Source organism: Lagopus leucura, unplaced genomic scaffold, assembly GCF_019238085.1.
Source record: "Lagopus leucura isolate 7727_CA_CO unplaced genomic scaffold, USGS_WTPT01 Super-Scaffold_73, whole genome shotgun sequence".
NCBI lineage: Eukaryota > Metazoa > Chordata > Aves > Galliformes > Phasianidae > Lagopus > Lagopus leucura.
The window spans coordinates 54794589-54820251 of NW_024962252.1; the positions used below are offsets into that span (position 1 = coordinate 54794589).

Genomic DNA, 25663 nt, shown 5'->3' on the forward strand with positions numbered 1-25663 from the left:
CTTGATAGCTTTCATTTTAAGTGGCTTCTCATTTTTAGTTTAATAAAAATAACTGTTTTATGAAACAGGCTTTAACTTTTATTTCTTTTCATAAAAACCCTAAAAGTATTAACTGAATTCAAATATTTTAAATTACTTATGAAGAAGAGCAGTGAAGTATTTCTAGAACCCCATACAGCTTACTTCTTTACCCTAGCCTTTTTTTTTTTCCATGATGACATAGGAAAAGGCAAAAATTGTAGTTAAGTTGGCATGATGGCATGTGGGAAATAATATAATAAACAGGTTAGTAATGTCAGCAACATAGATCACTCACCAACTTCATTAAAATAAAAAAAAAAAAAGGATAAAAAAATCCACCAATGTAAAGAGAGAAATTTTAAACCAAGAACATTAGACTTACATATAAAATTTAACAGTAACAACTCTGAAGAGAATTTGGAAATAATGGAGAATTTTTCCAATATGAATCTGCATCTACAGAGACAAGGAATTTTATAAAACTCCATGGGAACTCCAAGAGGGTAATGAAGTTAGTCAATTTACTTCTGTGCTACCTGATTCTGGTAACCATTCTTGGAAGATGAGAAGTTAGTCAAAAAGATTTAAAAAAAAAAGGATCAAAATGATAAAGCATTGAAAAACATGCCCTCTAGTGAGAAATACCAGGAATTCTGTTACACTTTAAGCCAAATAGGTTAAAGAGGTTAAAGGATTGCATTGTGTAAATATAAAGAAAAAGGCATTACAAAAGATAATGACATAACATACAGAAGCTCATACTTAGATGTGCTCCAAGCAAGACTAAAAATGAGGGGACCGTTGTTGACAAAAGCAACAGTTATCATCTAAGCAACATAATAAGGTTCCATGAATTTGCTGCCATTCAAAATGCTAATCAAAATTTAATTATTATTTTTAAGATATACTCTTGTTCAAGCAAGATAATTCATAATAATATTACAAGAGGTTAAATTAAATGATGAATAAATCATTACTCACTTCATCATTCAGAGCATCCTGCACTTTAATGCTACCAAAATTATGTGTTGATGTTCCCTGGCGATAAATTAATTGCAGTTTATCTATATAACCTACATCTGATTCAATCTGCCAGACTGACCAATTACACAACGTTTTTATACATACGAAAACCCTTGTGTGGCCAAAAACCACAGAGCCATTCACACATCTTATGCTTACCAGGAGCAAAACAGCTATGGATTAAAAGCCTTGTCTAGACCATCCCTATTTAATTCACAGACAAATTAACAGTACTTCTAAGTGACTGCCAACACAGAGCACTATAATTATTCCATGAGCTCTTGTACATATGTGGAAATCCAAACTTCCGAAAAGCCAGAAAGATGTTCTGAGCATTCAGCTAAGAGGTGGCAATTATATGGGTTATATGCAAAAAACAAAAGCAAAAAAAAAAAAAAAAAAAAGAAAGACAAAGCACACAACCACCTGAAACTGAAACTAAACAGATTATACTTGCTAACATAAAGCATCAGCGTGTTCCATATTTGTAACATGTTATTACTGATATCTCTCTTCCAGACAGTCAATAATGGAAGAAGCATTAGGTTTATGGAAGAAAATCTATAAAATGTTCTTTGGTAAGCATGAGTCTCTAGAGGTGAAATTAGAGTTGGGAATCTAAAACTATATTGCTTCACCATCCTAAAAATAAAAAATTAAAAAAAAGAAAAGAAATCAAAAAAGTAAATAAACACATACAAAAGCAAATCTCTTTGTAAACTGGGAATTTTAGTCATTGCTGAAAAGCACAGATCACCATGAAGAAGCACAAGAACTGCTGGAAGGAGTGTTAGGTAAAACATCACCACCACTATCACCATCATTAAACATACAAGTCTGACAACAACAGAGTTTAATGCACAATACTTTTTTTTTTTTTTTTCAGTAAGGAGCAAGCAAAGCTCAGATGGTTTTCATCTATTGTTACTGTAACATACATTTATAGCAATATATACAATATAAAGAAAGGGCGACCAGGAGGTTGAGGGAGATGATTCTGCCCCTCTACTCTGCTCTCGTGAGACACTACCTGGAGTACTGCATTCAATTCAGGAGCCCACAACACAAGAAGGACATTGAATTATTGAAGTAGGTCCAGAGGAAAGCCATGAAGATGAGCAGAGCACCTCCCCTACAACGACAGGCTGAGGGAGATGGGTCTCTTCAGCCTGGAGAAGAGAGGCTCCAAGGAGATCTTATGGTGGCCTTCCAGAACATACAGAAAACCTGGGGAGGGACTCTTTATAAGGGCACGTAGTGACAGGACAAGGAGAAATGATTTAAAACTGGAAGAGGGTAGATTTATACTAGATTGTAGGAAGAAATTCTGTACTGTGAGCCATGCTGGATGGGGACCCTGAGCAACTTGGCCTAGTGGGAGGTGTATCTCCCTGTAGCAGGGGATTGGAACTCAATGATCTTAAAGGTCCCTTCCAACCCAAATCACTCAATGATTCTATAATACGCAAAATAACAATCAGATATCTCGAAATTAATAAATTCACATTTTATCTTAATGACTTTTGACTTCATAAGTAGCACTTGATATTGTTAGAAATAATTTTCCTAATAATTAATATTCTCTAAGACTTGATGACTGCACATTTAACCCCACAACAATAAATCCTCTACTGGGTATCTACTAACATATGGAGATCTTTTAATTATCAGTACTTTGCAGCTTCTGGTTGCAAAGACTCTTAAGATATAATTATACAGTGTCTAGACTATTTCTATTTCCACAACAATAATTTTATTTTATTCATGTAATCCTACCTATGAGTTTATACCATATGTCTTAATTACCATGAGTACCCGAAATATAAATTTCAAGCAATTTTTGCAAGACAATAAACAACATTTTTCTATAAGGAATGACTCTGACTCCAAGTGCTTTGAGAGAAAGTAAATCAAAAGCAGTAAAAACCTTTTAAAGCAATATCAAAGGTTCATCTAGCAAAGTATCCAATTTTCAACAGCAATTGATACCAGATGCTTATGGCAGAACAAACAGCAGGACAAACATAAGGTCATGTTTCTTTTCTAAACCTCCAGTTTGCTTGCCTGGATAGTTTTTGACTTGGTAGCAACAGGATTTTTTGTAGTCTCTTCTATAATAAAATAAATATAGCAAAGCATATTTTACAAAAACATCCTGAAAACGCAGAACATTCTTACACCACATCTTATACTTGCATACATGAACCTTTATCTTATTGCAGTGCTTTGAAAAGTAGTAGCTACAGAAAAAGGCTGTTATATACAGCTCAGTACAGAATTCCAGCTACGCAATGATCGTATGATAGGGCACATTTGAAACAAAGCTCTAATTAGGTTGGCAAAGTAGTGACAAGCACTGCTACTAGAGAGCTAGCAACCATTCAATAAAACAATCAAAATAGGACAAGCTTATACTGGCAAAAATATCTGCACAGATGAAACAGACAAACAAAAATAATTCCTACAGCAAGTTCTCAAGAAACTCCCAGAAAATGGCAAAACAGCATCTATTTCTCTCAACCTAAAAGACATTGAAAAATCAATAGCTCAGCCATCACTCTTCAATCAAAATGAGAAATCTGTGCTTGCTGTAGTGCCACCGTGCCAGTCCTCAGTCTCTCCAACAAGAGAAGTGAGCCCATGTCCATGCATTTATCCAGCATATGACATTTTGGTCTGAACTTTCATGGGTTGCTTAGAATCCTCAACTCTTAAGACTACACCATGAAACCACTTACTGTGGTTGAAATGTGGCTGAAATTTTCACTATGACCATATACAACAGCCTTGCCCATATACAACAACAGCAGGGCAAATAATAGCTCAAGAAGAAGCGAGATAGAGAATCGTAAACACTATTTTCCACCAATCCAGCATTCACAAGGCCATTTTTGTAATGCAGCTTATTCCTACTTTATTCCATAGATGTTAAGGCCAAAATTATAATGAACTTTTGTTAAGTTCTCCTTCCTCAGAGTACTTAAAGAATGGAATGGGCATACTGCCTTAACATTTTATACTACTGAAATATTTTAAATCAAGATGGATTTTGATGTCTGAAGATCAAAAAGCTCTAAAATTCAACATTATGGATTCAAATATTCTGTTAAAAAATAGTCTCATATATTCATTTTTCTGAAAGAAAATTACTTTTGTTTCTGTTGATAGAGACAGACAAAAAATAATTAAATTTTGCTGTGTTCCTGAGAGAAAAGTCTGAAAGGCAAACACCAAGCAAGCGGCACGCTTTGTTGTCTCTTTCATAATTCTCTATTTCCGTTGCCTGTGTGATTACAATATATCAAAATATCAATACAAATTTTAAGTTGTCTCTTCTAAACCCAAAAAATCTGTCAGAAATGAAGAGATCAGAGAAAAGAGCATCTGCTGTTAATTACTGCAGTTCCTTTTAAAAATATACTTTCATATAAATATACATTCCCCTCTTAAAACTTGAATAGCTCTAACTAATTCCCACACAATAACAATCACAATTTACAACCATAAACAAAGCCTGAGTTACAGGCATTACATTTGTATTATTTAGGATCCCATTCCTAGAAGCTTGTCAATCTGGTCAATTTGCTTCCACTTAAATGCCGCACTATGACAATTCAAAAATGTGTTTCTCAGATGAATGAAAACAATTTCAAACATTTTGTGGGAATGTGTAGGGCTTGATTGCCTTGGAAAACCTGCCCCAAGCTGGTGGTCAGGCCATGTCTCTAAAACTTGATGTTCTTCCCTCTCTGGGCTCTCCCTTGCATGGACACAGCCTGGAGAGACAGCCTGGGTTGAAAATGTACCTCCAGCCATGGCTGAAAGGGAGCACCGCTGTAGCCAGCAATGCTAATTGTTTTAACGTCCCAACTTTCTTTGTGTGCTTTTATTTTGCAACTGTTTCACTCTGTTAACTAAGATTATTCCAGAAAACGCATTAGCACCACCAGTTAACACAAATATTTTGAGGCCTTCCATCAGGGAACACAATAAAAGTAATCAGCACTCACATAGCACTTTGCATTTTCAAAGGACAGTAAAGCCATTAAGCATTATTAAATGTATTTTATAGACAGAACACAAAGAGGTTAAGTGCCTCATCCAGGAGGCAGCAGGATTAGGATGGAGGGGTGGCAGGCTCTTAGTGCACACTCTAATCTTTTCAGCCACAAAATCCTTGTGATGGAGAAGTCTCCTTGAACTCAAGTGCAAGATCTATTTCTTGCACAACAGCAAAAAGCAGAAAATCAGAAACAACTGAACTTTCCTCAAAGAGGTACAGGAAATAGTGTTACCAAATCAGAGTTAAGGGAAAATTGTTTAGGTTGTGAGTAGAAAACCTGCCCGCAGTGAAATGCATGAAAGCACGAAAACTTTCTTGGTTTTAAAATGCTCTGTAGTCTAGGAAGGGTAACCGCCTGTATTTGAACCACCTAGACCTAAGAATCCTTCCCCATTTATGCATCAGTTTTAAAGTTATTAATAATAACAACAACAGTAATAGCAGTACAAGATTATTATTAGTGAAGGCTGCCTGCCACTTCACTACCAAAAGTTTATTATGCTGTCTTTATAAAGCAAGGAGAGATATGTGCATATATTTTCTATACCAAAAACAGCACTTCAAAAGAGCAACAAATATGTTCATTAATACACAACATTTTCTTATAGCTCTACAAAACTCATTATTTAAAGCATGTTAACTATCATTCATGCCTGGACTGTAACCGGAATGTCTAAGACTCAGGCTACACTTTAACAGTAAGATGGGTTCCTTTATCACTGAGAGCTGTGCTTTCTCTCAGGAAGTCCAAGCTTGCAGATTAAAACTAGAGGACATTGCATACTGAAAATAGGAGAATGAAACCTGGTCCCAGTGATATTAAGCGCAAGGATAGACCATCAGCTACATGGGAAGGCTTGCATCATGTCCTCTGAATCTTTCCCTACAAAAGTGAGAGAAGATGCTACACAAAATTTATTAGTTGCTGACTAAATTATGCAGAATTAAATAATATATCTTTTTTTTTTTTCCCTCTGCAACAGTTAATTTCATTATCCTAAATTTTTGTCAATACACAAACCAATCACAAGAAGTTCTGATGACTTTTTATGTTTTTTTTTTTGTTGTTGTTGTTTTGTTGTTGTTGTTGTTGTTTTAATTTATAATGCTTTTTGAGAGGTCACTACTATGCAAAATGTTTCCCATCAAAAACAGATCCAGCTAAAATAATCCTTGAGGCTGGCTATGCATTCCTGCCTGACTTTTATGAACACAAAAGACACACTCATAAATACAAGCTGTCCTCTTCACCTCATTCTGCTCCCTAACTCTCCCCACTAGGCTGCCACTCTTCTGGTGTATGCTATTGGTTTAACTGTTCTCATCCAATGGATGAAATAACCCAGCAAGGAGAAGCAATGGAAGGCAAGCAACAGGCAGCCAAGGAACACCAGCTACCTTGGATGAACCCTTGGTGTAAACCTGCTCCAAGATTTGAGGTCATGTCCAGAATGACTCAGATTTTTTTGCATGCCCAGCTGCATCCAGGAGACCTCCTTACTAAAGTACATCTGTGGTCCAACCACAATCAATTGTAAATAAGAAGTGGTTTTGTGTCTATAAAGAACAATCATTTGAACAAAAGCTCTCCTTAAGCAATTACTCATCAAGTTTTTAAGAAAACATATAATCTCTGGAGGGGGGGGGACCAAATGAAGCAGACGAGTAGACTCTTTCTCAGCACTCTAAATGACCTTAGCATGCTTCAATACACAGTTATCAGAAGAGGTATTTAAAAACAAAGATCAGATGGTAAGACTTCCTAGTTTGCTAATGGGATTTGCTGTGGCCCTGGCTCATGAAAATCCTCAGGGCAGACAAAGGCAGTGCAGGTATGCTACAGGTGCTGGAGGCTGATGGGTGTCAGGGTAGGAGTGCTAAGTGAACAAGACTTGGTTAAAGTGATTCTATAGACTCAGTTTAAATATAGGCAGCTTGCTTTAAATTCTCTGCACCTCAGTTTCTCCTCAAATACTAGGGAATAAAAATATGTCCTTTGTTCTGTTTTTGATTCTTTCTGTTCCACTGATTAGAAGATCCACATGAAGGACCTGAAGGCTGTTATTACTCTTCATAGAGCATTTTGGATAGAGGTAAAATTATCCTTTCAAGGTAACACAGTGACCACCATCAGCTATTCTTCTATACTAGTATTATTTATTTTTGAAGCAACTAGAAGCAGAAAGTAACGACTGTTAGCTTTGTTGATTGTTTGATTCTGAATACGTCCAGAATCTTGTTTCTATCTTCTAAGCTATATTCAATTTACTTTTTTTTTTTAAACTCTTTGCGAATTAAATTTTCACTGTTTCAATTTCAATCTTTATTCCATAGCTGGAAGTTTGATAAATACCAGTTGTGCACTTAATATCTATTTCAACTACAATTTTCAGGTGATTAAATTGGGAGGGCTCCCTTCTCCTCTCCTTCGTTAATAAAAAAAAACCACCAGATTTTCTGCTCCACAGTCTACTTCATCCCAGAATCTACATACAGTACTTACTACTGAACCGATTGCATTCATTTCAGAAACATCTGGGACTAGCAGAAAAGTGGATTATTTGGCAACCCAAGGAAAAGAAGGAAAACCTGTCAAGTCTATACAGAACTTGAAGATTAGAACTGCTTCAAGGCTACAAATAGAAACTGCTCAGAACATAATGTGCTGTACCCAAGAAATGAAGCATAGCCTCAGAGTTCATGGTCTGGTCATTCTTTATAGTCATTAAGAAATAAAACTAGCTCAACTGAGGCACCTGCGTCCATTTTATTTCTTCAGATTGTCCAGTTTTAGAGAAGTCGATTTTTTTGCCTATTGCACTTGTATGTAACAGAAACAACATATGTATATGTATCGCTTTGCATTCCTTGTGTTGTTATACCTACACCAAAACAGAAACATAAGCATACCTAAATAGGGCTCAAAAGTTTTCCCCTCCTATACTTTTTTGTCCCTCCATGACTGGTTTTGAACAGAACCCAATCTCTGAAAAAAATTATCCAAGAAATTGTAATGACACATCAAAGAGAAGAAAGACAGCAAAATTAATTGCAGCAATTTCCTTTAACCACTACAACAACAAAAGCATTTTAGCAGCTGTGTGGGAGTGTCACCATATGACAGAGCAAAGGAATACATTACAAGGAAATCAAGACGCTGGAATGCAGCTGGCCATTTATATTCATTTTCTTGTCCAGGGAAACCTAATAAGTTAGCAAGCAGCATGTTCCCAGAAAACACATCATTCACTTAAAGCTCCTTTTTTGCACACTCTTCTTCAACAGATAACAAATGCAAGGAATCTTTCAGTGCCTGCTAAGCCTCAGGCAACCAAAAGAAACTTGCTGAACAGACCAGACTTGTATCTGAACACAAAACATGTGCACTGCTCTCAGAACAGCCACCTCATCCTGAAGTTCCTATACTCTTGCTGAGACATTGCAGTGAAATTGGACCTGGTTGGAAGCAATCTGGTAGAATATTTATATTAGTAAGCAGCAGGTGGACAAGCCTAAAGGGCTCTGGAGAACTTGTCAAATTTCATTAAATAAAAATAAACAAATAAATACAGGTTGAATTCCAGCAGGAAATATGCATCTCTCTTAGCTATCATAGTTTTCATCTCTCCACCTACTCCTCCTCAACATTGTGAAAGTTACCTAAACTTCAATGAAAACTAGGACCTTTTTTTCCATGTTCTCTTCTTTTCATTTTAAGTCAGAAACAAAAATATTCAAAATTTCAATTAAATGTATTCCTTTTACCTGAAATACTTCATTTTACCTAAAGCAGTTCTTATTTAGCAAAAAGATTTTTTAAATGTCCTTTTGTGTTGAATGGAAATGGTTCTTTTTTATTGTTAGAAATTGTCATGAAACAAAGTTATTAACTATTTACACGACTCTGACAGAGACATCTGGAAAAGTTTTGGAAGTGTTTAAGATCATCCAAGCTTACTGAACCTGTAAACCCTGTCTGTCATCCTTTGTCATCCAGTTGCATGGAATTTCACTACTTAAAAATATCACACTATTATCTTCTAATAACTACAATTGTAGAAATTAAAGATTAGAAGAAAAATGTGCAATTCAGCAAGTTTCTTCTGAAATTATAATTTTATGTTTTTTTCCAGCTATTAAAAAATGGTACCTTATATCTCATTTACAGAGAAAATATTTCCTTTAGTTTTATTTTTGCTTTCACCTGATATGGAATGGGAATTTGACAGATAAGAATAAAACCTTTACCTAGGGTCAAGAAATGGAGCCACATTTTGGATACAGTCTTGGAGAATGTTTTATGACAAGTATTACCATATTAAACCCTGAAAACAGACTTTGAGTGCAACATAGATCTTTGCAGGCTAAAGGCTCCTGTCCTCAGAGGTAGAAAAAACTGTAGTTGGTGTAGGAGCAATGAAGCAGCAAATGTAATCTGACTGTTACCTACGTGATGTTGTAAACATTCATGCTTAAATGTACTTCTATTCCTATAAACATCAATTACTCTTACTCTGAAGCAGAGGGACACAGTGTCATAGAAGTAATAAAATAAAAATCTCATCAGAATTATACTGAAATATTGAGCAAAGCACAATAATTCTGACATCCCAGTACTGAGTGATTTCAGAGTTGTCAGACTTACTGACCAGCTAATACTACTGTCTTCCACCTACTTAGCATCAACATTTAAAAATACTCCACAACATTACTCGTAAATGAAATATCTCCTAGGAAAGCTGGTAAAAATTACTCACTGTCAGCTGAAGAAAAGCAGATCTCAGTTCATCAGACAGTGAAAACAGAGTTTTACCAAAATCTCTCCAAAGACCTACCACTGGTAAAACAAGGTACAAAAGCTTCAGCTGGAGTTTAAAAAAAAAAGACCACTTCGACTGAACCGTCTGCTGGAGGGAGATAGTAGGGAAATGTACTTATGTTGCCTGGCAATGTCTCATTCTAACATCAGGATCTTTCTCAAACACTTGAGTACAAGTGGTCCCTTCAAAATCAACAATAAAAATGTATAGAGTGGAAACAAGGCTGAGAAACATAGCAGATTTCAATCGAGTTACATATTTTAATATACTACAGTATTTCAGACATCTGTAATTCATTTTTTCTTAGAGATACTTAATGATATCAAAAATCAATTCTCAAGATAGCTTGAAGCAGGAAGTAAAACTCCTGTGATATGTAAGAGGCAATGTGGCAAAGATAGGCATACTGATGAGGCACAAAGCAGGAAAACGTGGAGCACTGTACTAAGAACATAGCAGATTTAATTCGTATTTATACCTGTAGGCTAAAAATCTCCTGTTTTTTGTATCCCAGTGGGGAAATTTAGCATGCTTCATAGTATTCCCATGCAGCAGACAAAATCCTCTAATCACAGTTTAGGCATCAATACACTGTGGCACATTACAAGGGAATTATACACAACTGTTATACACACAGAGAAGCTTTGGCTAAGCCAGGAACAATAGTAGTGAACCCAGCAGCAAGGCAACATTCTTTCCAAAAGGCCCAGAGTAAAATAACGCAACTCTGCATGTGTGCTTGGAGAAAAAAAAATAAATGTGCGTTTGGTATTCCTATCAGGCAATGTTTCTGTGCCTTTGTGTTTATATGAATACCAAGGGGGTACAAAAATGGAGCCAAAAGAGGCATCCATAATTATGTTAGGTTTCACTGGCGCCTCTTTTACATCAGCTGAAAACCTGCTCATCTAAAGAGCTTTTAAAACATGAAATATGTTACCCAATTAATACTGGTGGTTTATTGCACTGTCATTTATTGAAATATAAGAGACTTCCTTTTCTGCTTGCAAGATTCTGGTCAGCAGAAAATTAAAACTTATTTGCCCTTTCCAAAAAGTTTTCTACATGCCTTTGTCACTTCAGGTCACTATTTGCTACCCATGTAGTCCAAGCTCAGCCCAAAGAACTTCCATAAGGTTTTGGTGCCTTCCTGGAATACAAGTACAGAGGAACAACTCCTCAAATATATGCATGAGAATAGACAACCACAGAGTAAACCAACAGAAAGCAAAGGCAGAGATTTCTACTACTGTCAGAATAGCGAAGTTAAATGAGTGGTCAGTATTTACTACTTGGGAAGTCTCCTGTACCCCAGGGTTAGAAGTAATCCTAAGAACTCTGATCTTTTATGAACTATAATACATCCTGATAAATCCATTTGTGGTCTTCTTTATCCTTTCATATCAAGGAGTAATGGGAAATTTCCATACTTCCTCCTCGTTTTGATTTTCCAGCCCCTCACAGTTCTGACATTCTATTTCAGAACATATTTCAGAATGTTTAGATTGAGCAAAAATAAAGTAGAAAATTATACAGCTACTTGATGATGCAGTGTAAAGACTGCAAATACTGTCAGTAACTACATTTTTGCCATTTGTATGGGCAAGACTGGAAAAGATCTATTTATCTATTGAAGTTGAAATATACATTAAACTAGAAAAAGACTTGAGTTTGAACTATAATTCACCATTGACAGTATGGATAACACTGTGAGCACTTCCCTTTCTAGTGTCCTTATCTTAATACTTAACATAATTGATAAAATATTGGTGAGATATAATATTCTTTGGAAAGTTCTAATTAGCCTAGGATGACACATTCCCTATTTCATTAATCAAGAAAATTAAGATATCTTTAATATTAATTTTTTTAATCATCTCAAATGCTTCAGAATATAATCTGTGGGGAATGCATCAGTTTGCCTAGAGTCCAAGTGAGATTTTGAACTATAACCTTATTATGTTAGTTTTATTTCTGCACCTAATAGCATCCTACTGGATTAACTAGGTAACCAAAAGGACTGCAGAGTATCACCAACATACCCAGCAGTGCTAAAGTGGGGAAAGAGAACAAGTCACATTCAAGATCTTCATTCCTCGCTCCTGGTTGTAAAACTCTTCAAGAGGCTTACAAATCTACAGGTCTAGAACCAAGCTCTAGTTACAGTAATAAATTATTATTTTCCATCTCCTTGCTGAGGACTGTGGTGGACAAGCTACGTTTATTAGGAGGAACAGCACTTTCCATAGGGAAGAAAGAAGACGTTTTCTTACAGCCACTCAGACAAGAGGAAAATTCTGGAGATTTCTCATTCACCATTCCACTGTGGGATATGCTTTCACTAGCTTGAATTCTCAGCAGTTCAAAACTAACAGACAGACAAAACAACACACTCTTTACACACATAGTTCATTTCCTGGGGAGATGTTCAGAGAAAATAAATGAACTGTGTAACAGATGTGTCATATAATTCACCACTGTAATGATACAGGCAGGGCAAGAGCCTATCCAGAAAAAAGCCTACAATAAATCTTTCCTAATTATTTCTTAAAAAACCCTTATATATCCAATATGAGTACTTAGTGAATGGCTCACTTGAACAGAAAACAAATACAGATAATATACATATAACCTCTAAGATGGAATTACAGCTGATTATGTTCAGAGATGTAATACTAGAGAGCAATTAAAAGAATTAGACTGAAGTTATTAAGTATCAAGTAAAAAGGGGCAATTTATGTGAATTATGTGAACAGGGAACAATGAGTATGTGTGCATGCGCATACATATTGCATCAGTGCTTTCCAACAATTGCATATTCTTTTTGTAAATTATTTTAAGAAATAAATAAATCAGGAAGGATTATTACTTACTGTTTACTTAGAGTGGAAATTAATGAGTGTTTCTTGGAAAGCACCAGGGCTCAGCATAGCTGAAACCTCAAAGACAGATACAATCATCCAAGAGCGTAAAGTACTTATCAAGTAATGGAACATACCAGAAAATGTTTTTATAAAAGGTTCACTAGATTTAGAAATAAAATATTACAATTTAAGCATTTCATGTTGTTAAGTTTTGGCTAAAAATATCAAAAATATTGCTACAGATGTTTATATTTGTGTCTTGCCAAAAAACAATAGAATTCCAGCTTCTAATTTTTATTATGAAATGCGCATACACGTTACTGAGTGTACAATTAACTCTATTATGCAAGGATTTTTTTTTGTTAAAAGAATGTTAGATCCTTCTTACTGTTGGGTGTTGTTTTCTATCTATCACTATATGACAAAAAAGGTAAATAAGATTACTTAAACGTATATTATACCTTGGAAATCAAATACAAAAGGGCTGAGCAGAGTCAGCCTTGTAATAGCATTTTGGGTCCTCATGTCCAAACCACTACGTACAAAAGGAACTTCATATAATCTTATGAAATGTATTTAGATACATGCATACTTGTAGAAACAGAGATTTAAAGATAAGTTCATATTCAGATTTAAATTTCTATTTAAATATATATACATTTCAGAGATATTTAGATGAAAATATATATTTGAGCTCTAAATGAAGCTATTTAAAATTGAAAAATTACCAAAAATAGAAGACACTTATTGTGCTGAACTAATAAGTGGGTGACTTTGGAAGCCTTTACTAATTGTTTTTCAAGCTATTTGCTTTTTGCTTCCAGAAACAAAGGGAAGTAAAACTTCTCTGGGAGACCAAATATTATAGCATTTAAAATGACATACTGGTATATTTTTCTACTTTTATTGATTTATTGCATAAATATCATGAAAAAATGTTGTTATCTAGTTTCCATTTTTCTAAATATCAGAAACACATACATCTGAAACACATGTATTCACCTCCATCGTAACAAAAACAAATTTAATTAGAAGAACCACAGCCATTTTTTCATTCTATGCACAGACAGTTATAACTACAGCTGTGAAGAACAAGAAAAAGGCAGTTTCTGTGATTTTTATCAATTTATAAATTTTTATCTTATTATAGCTTTTGTAAATCTGAGATGCCTAGAAGGCTGTATAACATGCTTCATTTAACAGTTTTTGACAGTCACCTCTCTATGCAGTCACCTCTGTGAAAGAGAGGACAATATAACACTTTCTAGGAGTTACAATGCAAGAATGAATAACTGGCATTTATAATGCTATTGAAAAAAATATCACCTCCCTTCTCTACAAGAAGTAGAGATCTTAACTAGTCACAGAGCTTTGCTAAAAATGAATACAAGCAAATGCACTCACAACAGCATCAATTCATGACTTATATTTTAGAATCTCATTCTTCTGGACAAAGAAATGTAATCTGGAAAGCTGCACAATTATCTTTAGGACTTTATGAGAAAATTTACTAAAAACTAAAAAATTATTAAATGTTGCAAGCTATGCATTAGAAAACCCTCCAGGATATACTTCTGAGCTTATTCAAAGACTTCATTTATTTCTGATTAGGTGCATCGCCTAATGAAATCTATAAATATTCCTACCATGTAAACCAACAAGCGGAATACATTTTCAGACATAGCAAGGGAAGCATTTAGATAAAGGTCTTTGTGCAACAAGGAAACTGGAGAATCAGTCACTACCTGGTCAAAGAAGACCAGTGATTTACCTCTAATCATGCCAAAGCAATGCAGCATTTCTATCTATATGTATTTATCTCTGTACCATGTTCCTTATAGTTATCCATATGGCAAGCTGAGGATGTTGATGGGCTTGAAGAATACTGCCTATGCCTCAAATAGAGGAAGGAAACAAATAGTAATTTTCATTAATTTGTGTACATAAAAAGATTTCACTTCACTTTTGACTCATCCTCACGTATTGGTGCCTGTGATCTAGTTAACTGCCTCAGTTCATCTTTCTCTACGTTTCTTGGGCATATTGCTTTCAGCAAAATTTCCCTACCAAAACTTCTCCCATACCAACACACATCTCTCTTATCTCAAAAGCCTCTCACAAGTCACACAGATAAGTCTTGGGCTGCACCTCAGAAGTGCTCAGGTCCAGGCTGGGCAGTGACTAGTAGTGCACACAGTATACCACTCTAACCCTGAAGAGTAACATCAGAAAATTTTAATTTTAAATGTCATTTCAGAAATTCAGTCAAGATGTAACTTCATGTTAAAAATTTAGGGATGAAAAAATGTGATAGAAAGAACAGATATTTAATGTTATTAACAGCCAACTATTCATACACCTAAAAGACTTAATCTAAATATAGAAACCTTCATGATGAAAAGTCAACCTGGGGCAGTGGATTTCTAATTAACTACTTTTTCCCTCCTCACTCTGTTTCCCATGTTTGGAAAGTGAGTTACCCAGCTTGAACATATTCTCATACTTCTACTCCACACTACCATGAAGCTCCTGGGGGAAGACTGTGGCATGAAGCTTGATGACTATAGCTTAGAAGACTTGGACTGGGATAGCAAGTAGACAATATCTCAAGGCTCTTCTAGTAGTGGGGGGGAAAGGAAACAACCAAACAGTTTATCTTCAAAGTGCAGCTGAGCAAATTTCTGTCCTCCATCAGGAGCCCAAGAATGAATAAGAGTCCCGGGAAGTTAATATAGCTGAGAACTAGACAGATGAACCTATCTTTTTCCTCTGATCCTGTTCCATTTACTGTCTACTTTTTCTCTCTGCTGGAGAATCTTTGATGATGGTCAGATTGCTAACCTTAGCCCTGATGCACTTCTCTACACTCCTAGGGACTCCCCAGAGTTTGAAAATCACTGCATTAGGATACCTCTTATATTTCTAATATCACAGTTGTTACTCAAACTCTGGCCCATTTTTCTCTTGCAATTACTGTCTTCTATCTTATTATATCAGCTATTGAAAGCACTGTCTGTTTATATTTTTGATCCCACATATCCCTGCAGCCAAAGCCTAAGTACTTTTCAGAACATTTCTGCTGAACTGTTCCTCCTCCACTTTGGCTTTTTGCAGTATGACACAAGCTCTCAATGCATATAACTCCCTCCAATTCTCCCTGTCTTTTAGTATCAGTGTCTTCTCCTTGGGCTTCTGACAACAAACCACTGCACCACACAGTCTCTACTTCAATTTCTCTGCAAGACAAAATACACCTTCCTGCATTTCAAAAGCACTAGCAGAAAAAGACAAATCTATAAATAGTCACAGTAAAAGCTAAAGTGCCTCATACAGCAGCCAGAAGCTGGAGGAAGTGGACAGAAAGGGAGCTTGTTTGTTTTTTAACAAAGTATAGACATGAAAGACTAATGATTCCTCCCAGATTGAGAAAATAGATAGAAAGTTTTCATTTTATATTCAATAGTTTTAACTTACTCTGCTGTCTAAGACGATCATGAATTGAATTCAAACAATAAGTGACTACTTTGTTTCATTATAAGGATTGGTTCTTATCTCTTACACTCATGGCAGTTAATTGAAACTTAAGTAAGATCCAGGCGCTGGGCTATCATTTCTCTTTCACTTACAGGTGTATTTGCCTCCTTTATTTTCACCCTATAAAGTCAGGGGAGCAGTCAGACTATCACTTGAACAGATTAAAGCAGCTGATAAGCAGAAGGTTTTTTTTCTGATAATGTTGTTACAAATCTTGACAGTAAACCCACAAGTCGAAGAAGAATACACTATAAGGCAGATACTATGGGAGGTTTATTTTAAAACAATATTACAGCTATATCAAGCAGTTCCTTTTTTAAGCCAAGTGTAAATCACTACCAGGAGGACCACAAAACTTATAAACTCTGAAAACTGCCCCACACCTAAACACATCTAGAGCTATTAAGACACATCATTCCTGTTAAAGACTGCTTTCTTTCCACTATGAGCTCACTTTTTTTTTCCCCACAAGGTTTGGTGCCACTGAAGTACAGTGTAAAATTGTGGCTATTGTTGGCCTTTTTACACACTGTTCCTAACTTAACAAACAGAGCAGTTTAGAAGGTCAAATAAGAAAACAATATCTTAAGAAAATAGCAACTTCTGTGGCTTTGAAATGAAAAAAAAATCAGTGCCAAACTGTTTATCTCCTCGGTTCATGAAGCCATAAAATAAGTACAGCACTGTGAATCATCCCAGAACTTCAAAGCTTGTATGCCCAGTGTACCATTTTCGGCCTATTATGTTGTACAGTTACTGTACTTGTAGTAAATAGTTATACAAGACTGTAGCAGCAGTGCCAAAGATTTCACCCTTACAGTAAAATCTCCTTAAAGCTACACTCTTTACCATAAGCTCACTGTGTGAACTCACTGTCTTTTATCACCTCGAGAGCCTCTCCACGGCAAAACTGTTGACCATTACACTGACAATACCAGCTTCCTTTCGAGAATACAGAATGGCAGATAGAGATATTACAATGTACACAGTAAGTGAATAGTGAAACATAGCGAGTAAATTCCTTTTGCATATCAGCATTTCCATAGAAAAGGAAATCAATGGGTTTGCTCATTGCATAGGAAACTGCAAGAAAAATTTGCTAAGCTAAAAAAGAAAAAACCCTCCATCTATAAAATTGAAGGTGGTAGCATATCCCAAGATATTATGCAAGCCAAGAAGAAAATAGAAAATCATGTTTATAGGTAATACATGATTCAAAATAAGCAACATGGTTGCTTAACTACTCTGATTCCTGTTTACGTGTGATTTTTAGCAATTTGTCCCTATTAACTGGTAACAGGCTCAATTTACGTATGTATAGAAAGTCTAACCTATTGCAATCTGTTTGCACCTGCCTGGTGTGCAGCTGCTCATTATTCCATCTGACTGGGTTAATCATAAGGCACCACTACTGTCTTAAAGAGTCCATCTGGGAGGATTTAAACCAAAATACCCATTAGGCCATGTAAAGAAAAGTCCTACGAGGCATTTGAATTTTTTGTGTATGTCATAGGACACTGTACAAGTTTTTTGCATGTCATCTGGCAAACCGATTCGTATCAGTGGCCAAGGTTTCAAAGGAAAATTAAAACAGCTTGGCATATTATGAAGTGCATTGTCATGGGAGAAATTTGTTATGACTTCAATTAACAGTTGTTTTATACTTCAATACCGAAGACTGTTCTGTAAGTTTATGTACGACAACCTGCTACAAGTTCTCTTTTCCACAGCAATTTGTTAACTTCATCAAGATTGCAGAGTCAATTTAAGTCAATATGTCAACAGTAAGACAAAAGTTTGAACTAATAGTGAACAAGATAGATAAAGTAAAAATTTGTATCAGTTGTCATATTCCAAATCAGGACATGTCTGCTAAGATACTCTCTTTGTTTTGGAGACTCTCCTCAGCATGGATCTGCAACAGATCTTTGCATGTGTTATACTAGGCAGCCCATTACAATTTCATCTTCATTAGTACTTTTTGTAGAATAGATGTACTTCTACCCAGTCAATTTTTTTTGAAGAGCTGTTTCTTCTTCTCTACCACCAGAAAGACTGCCTGACCAAAATAAGGACTTCACTAGTTGCCTTGACACACTTGCTCTTCTTAAAGACTGCATGGAAATATAAACTCTAAACATGATCCCAAAAGTCTTTACACTTAGTTTTATGCTGCATCTTCACTGAGTTTCTGCACTTTTAATATCAGTTTCTTCTGTTCTCAACAAATATGCTCTCAAGCCTCAAACTCCTTTGCTCCTGCTTTTCCATCAACTAAGAGCCTGCAGTTAAGTAAATGAACTTGTATAATGTTTCCAAGGCTTGAGAGGTGTACATAGATGTTTCTTGCAACCACTTCTTGCTTCTGGTAAAAAGCATTTGCTCTTCAGAAAAAAAAGATGCTTTTACCCTGGCTTCTGAAGCTTGGAACCTTAGTAAATCAGCTGAGAAAATAACTGAGCAGAATCCCACAATGCAGTTGCATAAAATACTTAACAGAAAAAATAGTGAGTTCATTTCTCTGTTTACGTATAATGTATATGAAAATCCTCTCTAAGCAGTATTATATATTTTCTAGTAATAAAATAGTATTCAAAAGCAACATGCTGCAGAGATGAAAATATAACTTACATTGGCAGCCATGTTTCTCTGAAAGTTATTACAAGCACATTACAGCAGAAGGAAACTTCAGCAAACAGTCCAAGCATGAGTCCTATCTTTGAAAGGTGATTGTTACTTCTGTGATCTATTATCTGTAACTAATACCTTTATTTCTTTTTTACTCTTTTTTAATTGAGTTCTCCTATTTTATATCAAAATTTACCTGTTAGAGTGCTTATTCTTGTATATATACACAGTATTAGTTCCTCTGTAGGAGCTATTCTAGCACTTAACAGGCAAATAAAATACTTTGGATGTACATAAATAGTTGATACATTCCGAAGTTTTCTTAGGAAACAAACGTATTTGATAAAGTAAGCTGATTTTTGATCTTTAGTGAATGTAATTGTTTTGTGACGACTAGTTTTATGGAGACCTCTGGACAAAAAATATATCTAAGTTCCTAGCACTGTTGCTATAATTTGATTAATTACATTAACTATCCAAATAAAATATCATAGAAGATAATTGTTTCCAGACGGAAAACATAATGAATTTAGAATGTAGCATATTCACGTTCCATTTAAATTGATAGTTTGTAACAGAGTTAGATTAATTATGTCTCTAAAATCAGGAGAAATGTCATTTGAATTTATCTGATTTTGTATTGTATTTAACACTAAGGACATATGTTTATCTTTCAAAACTATTAAGACATGATCCAAAGCACACCAAATTAACAGGATAACTTGTTCTTGAATTGAACAGGCTGTGATTCAGGCCTTAACCACTGCAGCTTTATAAAAAAAGAAAAAAAAATATGAAATTCTCAGGTGATTTCTTATAATGTATGATGAGAAATGGAAAACTCACAGGTTCTTCTTGATCATAGCTGGAGTCCACAGAGTGACATGTGAAATGTGCTAAGAAGGAACCCATGAGGACTGGAAAAGACTCGGATTTTATGGGTTAATGATTTGCCAGAAAGAGTCTTGCTAAGTTTAAATGAAGAAAACTAGAAAAATGGCATAACTCAAGCAATGCTGTTGAGGTAATGCACTCTGTAATAGTGAGTGAGAGACGCAGAAGTGTTCCCTAATATTCCTTTGTAAGGCAGCTACACAGTTTTAATGAAATAGACAGCTACAGTAAAAATTTAAGAGATCAAAATTCCAGTGAACTTTAAAGTATATATTACTGTGTATGCTGCCTATGTAAAGTAAAATTACAATATGTGCAATACATTTTTAATAAGCATTAAAATGTTAATTTCTGAAATTAAACCTTGTAGACTGACATTTTAAAAGATGATGTACCTTAATTACAAAACTGTCATCTCATTTCATTCATAATTAATTAAACCATATGATGGAATGTGCAATGTATATTCAACCAAAATGGTCTCACAATTCTAAAATTCTCTTCTAGAACTGAGAGGTTAAAGCTAAGCAACCAAGATGTGACAAAGTGATAAAAACTTTCAGTTCAAATGGAAAAAAAAGTATTCAGGAAAAAAAAAAAAAATTGTGTTTCTGTATGATTTTTCAGATAAAAAATTTAGGGAAGGTCTCTAACTTACAGACAAAAAGGTAAATTTACAGATAAATAATACTAATATTACTGCTCTTGTTGGAAATGCTGATTTAATGGCAGATATTTCAAAAAGCTGAGCAACCTTAATTTCAAAAGGAGTCTAGATAATGAATATAATTAGATCAAATAGACTAGATTCCACTTTTATTATTCTATTTCAGCTTTAAGTTTTTCTGTTTGTTTTGTGTTGCTTTTTTTTTAAATTGGAAAACATTCCCAAAACTGTACAATACTTAATAGTGCAGGGAAAATAGAGTTAATGTATTTGTTGTACATGTTGAACTCTTTTTTTTTTTTTTTTTCCACATTGAGCTTTTTATAGTTCATTGGGGCTTTCTTTCCTTACCTGGAACTCTCTTTGCCCAGTTGATCATGTGCACTAATTCTCTGTCTGCAAGGTTGGTCAACAGGGTCATCATAGATGCTTCGTTGAATGGTCTATTGGGGTCATATTCAGAATAAACTATGGGTGGCTCAGCTTCCAGCAAGGCACTGACCATCTGTTCTGCTGTCAGAGACAGGGCTGGACTGTTCTTCTTGTTATGTTTAACCACTAGTGGACTTGTCCAAAGGGTGGGAGCTCGCAGCTCTGTAGAAGAAGCCTCCCCGTTCCTGGAATCCTGTTCCTCTCTTTGACGTTTCTGTTTCATCATTCGCCCACCACCTCTGCGGTCTTTCCGGATTCCTAAAGACACACAAGAATATAATGAACTCCTTTCTTTGAACACAGGCATTACATAAATTTGACCTCAGCCAATTAGGAGCTGCTGTTGATAGGCCAGTGGAGTATTAACTCCTGGTTTACTTTGTCAAGGCTTCTTCCTATATGTGGAATCTTACATGAGTAGTTGGAGAGAAAAAGTATTTTAAAAAGTATAGTATCAGAAATAGGCAGTAACTGGAAATAAGTAAATATTTTTTACAGCACAAACCTTAATGTCATGTCCTAACTTCTAGTATGTAACTGTTCAACAATTCATTAATAGCAACTTCATGACCTGAGCTGGCCTACATGTATCATAGAAATAGCTCTCAAAAGAAAGCTTTCCTCAAGTTTACCAATTCTAACTAAACACCAACCTATTACTGTGGAGCACGTGATCTTCCTAGTTAGGTAAGAAACACCCAGAAAAGTTACCATCATAAGATGGCCTTATATAGCAATAAAGATTGCTGCACAACCAGATAAAAAGAAAAAAAAGAAAAGGGAAGATAATTTCCACCTCAAATCTAATGTGGGAGACCTACCGTCAAAAGTCAGTAACAACTGGAACAGAAATTGTATTAGTCATTACTGCACATTTCTGCAACGTGCTTAGCACTGAATGACCCTGAACCTTTGGAAGTTATCGAGTCAGCCATACTAATTAGAACAACAACACCCAAGCCTTTACAGTAGAGTAGAATCTCTTTTGTGGAAAGGTTACAAGCAAATAAAGCCCATGTGTACTCCAATCATAAAGAAAGAATAAATGCTGGCTTTGAGTGGAGGAGGAACAGGCATTTTGAGGCTGAGTTAAATACTTAAAATTGGCTAAAAGCAAGATGAGTATAAGATGAAGGCACACAAGGAACTGAGCCATGAAGAAGAGGCAGACAATGATGTGTATACCAAGCTTGCAATCACACCAAGGATTTCATGGCTGTTGGGTGGATAAAGCCTACCAGACCATTTGTGTGGGTAGTCCATATAGGGACCACTCTGCTCCCACCATTTCCACAGTTCATTAGTCCTAGCAGAAGGTCAGTAGAAGACAAAATCATACTTTATAAGCATAGGAGGTAGAACACCCTTACTTTCTCTCCTTCACTTTCTTGTAGAGAAAAGAAGTGAAGAAGCTGGCCCACCAGATTAGACACTTGCCACAGTATTTCCCTCCAAAAATCCAACTTACATCTCTGAAATTGAAAGAAAAATAAATAATCTGCAGTATCAGCTTCTTCCATGTGGAAAAAAGAACTTCAGCTACTAAGCCTCTCCAAATGTCTCTCAAAATGGCAGGAGGACTAGAAAGAGCCTTGGAGTTAGCAGTCCCCTAACTTCAATTTCTAATTTACTAATGCTGGATAGCCACAAGGGTTATTCTGGAATTCCTGCACAATATGCAGCTCTAGTCCCAGTATAAAACAAAAAGAATAAGAAGGATGGGGCAAACTATTCAAGAAACTGAGGAGAAGGAAAAATTAAACGAACAAACAAACAAACAAAAACTTTGAAATCTGTTGGCCCTTAAAATAATGAATACAGATCTTCCTGGTGGGTGGGGGAGAGAAAGGACAACCTTTGATCACCTTTTTTTCACACCACAAAAAATATAATCTATTAGGTTTCCAGTTTTTGTTGTTGTTATTGTTTTTTTTTCTCAAATCCAGTAAACAGTAATATGTTCAATGAATTTGTACTTGAAGATTAATCTCTCTAAGTCTAATTCTTTTAATACCTAGCAGGCCTCCTGATTCTATTCTAGAAATCTTTCCATATACAGCAAGTTCCATAGATCTTTCATCACCCTTACTACTTAACCTCTCTACGTTTTCCCATTAGTTAAACTAGTTGTAAGCCAAAAGTCTGAAGTGCACCACTGTTCCCATTTTTCATTCAATAATACCTACTACCACTAAACTATTTCTGTTTAGAAGATGAGGGGGAGATTCTTGCTATTAAGAAAAAAAATGACTTGTTTTGGAACACTGCCATCCTGGAGTTAGTCTCATTGATAGCTTGCTTCATCAGACTACTCTGTCAGTATGCATGGACTACTCAGTAATATGCATACTTTCTGCAACAAATATATTTGGTAGTATGCTTTATTTCACTGTAATGTTATTGAATTAAAATTACACTTCAAAACATAAATAAATAATCATGTAATGAAAAACACATGGTTCATATACACTAAACATTTGCTAACTTTCCCACATTCCAAATTCTACAGCTGCTCATGCAGCAGTTTTCCTTTGAAGAGTTAAAAGTATTCTTGGATCCTCTACTGTGCAACGTAAAAAAAATTAGATGGTCTTAGAGTAGACATAATTCAAAAATATTATCTTGGGGTTATAATAATACTATAAAAACATCAGATAAGTTAGTTTAGAAAGTAAACAGAATGCTAGAAGTTACCAAGAGAGGAAGAGAGAACAAAGCATCTTAATAAATCAGATTATATTAACCCACGAGGCACACCGTAATGAATGCTACATGCAGTTCTGTTCTTCCCATTTTAAAAATTCTCTAAAATATAAAACAACTGAAAAAGATCTAATAAGTGAGAGACGTGTAAGATGATCTGAACAGTGAAACAAACTTGGTATGAGAAACCGCTAAATTGATTAGGTCTGCTTGTCTTGCAAGTCAGGTACAAGATTACAGATTGGGAGTAGCAAGATGAATAAAAAACCAACGCTCACTCTTCTTTAATTCAAGACAGTATCAAAGGAAAACACCCCGCAGAAGGTTCAGGACAGTCAACAAGAAGTTCTTTTTAACATCATGCTGAAACAAAGCTGAACTTGTGAATACATTAGACATTGGTATGTCTTTGAGAGGTACAGATCAAACATGTGGGAGAGAAGAATCCATCAAAGGTTAATATAAACAAATATAGCACCTTTGGCTTTAATTGTCTGTGCCATAGAATCTCTCTGTAGGATTATTTTTGGTTTGTTTGTTTTTCACATTAAACTTATTCCAGACCTGCCTTGTTATGTAAAACAAGGATATGATGAATGTTTAACCTAATAGAGGACATTTAACAAATGTAAGCATGCTTAGATGCTTACAAATAAATCAGAATCTAAAGGACAGCAATAGTTTTAATTCATCTGCACTGGCTTCTTGCCACCCTGCAAAGGGTGATGCACTGAGTGAAGCTGAACATAACATTCTGAATTTGGAAGATATGCTCTGCCCAAATTTATTTTTATGCTTTTATTTCAGGAATAAATTTAAAATAAATTAATAAATAATTAAAGACTTGATTATTTGCGATAAATGGGAAGGGATTTCATAAAACTCGGTAAACCTTTTTTTGACACTAAGACTGAAAAACCAGCTCACTTGATAAAACTAAGCCAAGATATTTTTGTGCCATAAAAGAAGAATTTTACTGACTAAAAACAGAGTAAAAAGATTTAAAATCATACTTTGAGTAAGTGAGGAAATTAAAAGTAACACTTAGACCATAATTGGTAATCCTTAGACATCTCAGGGTGGTATGTAGAAGTGTCTTTGATACAATTTCAGTCTAAAACTGATACAGGGTCCGTGTCCAGTTGATGAGTAGAGCATTCAAGGAACATGCAGAAAAGCACAGCCCAAGCGGAGAAGCTACATGATCACATCAGTATTCACAAAGGAAGAAATTCTAGATTTTTCTATGCCAGAAAGGGTTTATATGGAGAATGGGGGAATCTGAAACTGAAACTGACAGTTGAAGAGACTAGAAATCAAAAGTCCAGTCTCAGGTATCTTCATACAGGACTTATTTTCTAAAATGCTGCAGAGCAGCTCTGGAACTGTGCCCAGGCTTACACTAATATCATTGTTGTCATTGATAGAAAGGCACAAAAGTAACAGTCTGGCAAAGAATAACAGTGTGAACAAGCCAGAAGTGCCTTTATGAATGCAAACCTGAGTATCACCAGAGTGTGACTGGCTTTACAGTCATCTAAAAATTGTCTTAGGTGCATGCATGCAAGCTAGCTGTCTCCTTAGGACTTCTTACAGTTATTTTTCTTTTTAGACAGACCTCATTACATATGATGAAGTCATTATTTTTTTAATGTTTCTTTAAGGCCTTAAAGAAGCTCCTCTAAAGCTGCTGTACATAAGCAGATGTCAGGAATATAGTTACAGTCTCGATAAATTTATAAAGGATGGAGACTTGCTTTAGCTATGATTGCAGTCTAGGTCCTAATGATGTAACATATCTCAGAATTATGGTCTTTCCAAAGAGATTTTTTAAAGCTTTGATATTTAGGGGGTTACTTTTGTTTTGTTTTTCCACTTGGTTCTCTCAGCAGAAACATTGTTTGGTCTCAGGAAAATAACATCATTTTCCAAATTCAAATTTTACAGGTTTGAAAAATTTCTTCTTTTGAATTTGATTCATATAATTATCCTACTGTTTATTTCCTAACCATTT

At 35.3% G+C, this 25663-nt stretch overlaps 1 protein-coding gene across 1 annotated transcript in view; it reads right to left on the bottom strand.

The window, feature by feature from the left end:
• Positions 1-25663, bottom strand: part of ESR1 (estrogen receptor 1) — a 153198-nt gene that overhangs the window by 29801 nt on the left and 97734 nt on the right. Inside the window, 1 exon segment of the mRNA XM_042889989.1 lies at positions 20866-21204. Coding sequence (XP_042745923.1) covers positions 20866-21204 — 339 coding nt within the window.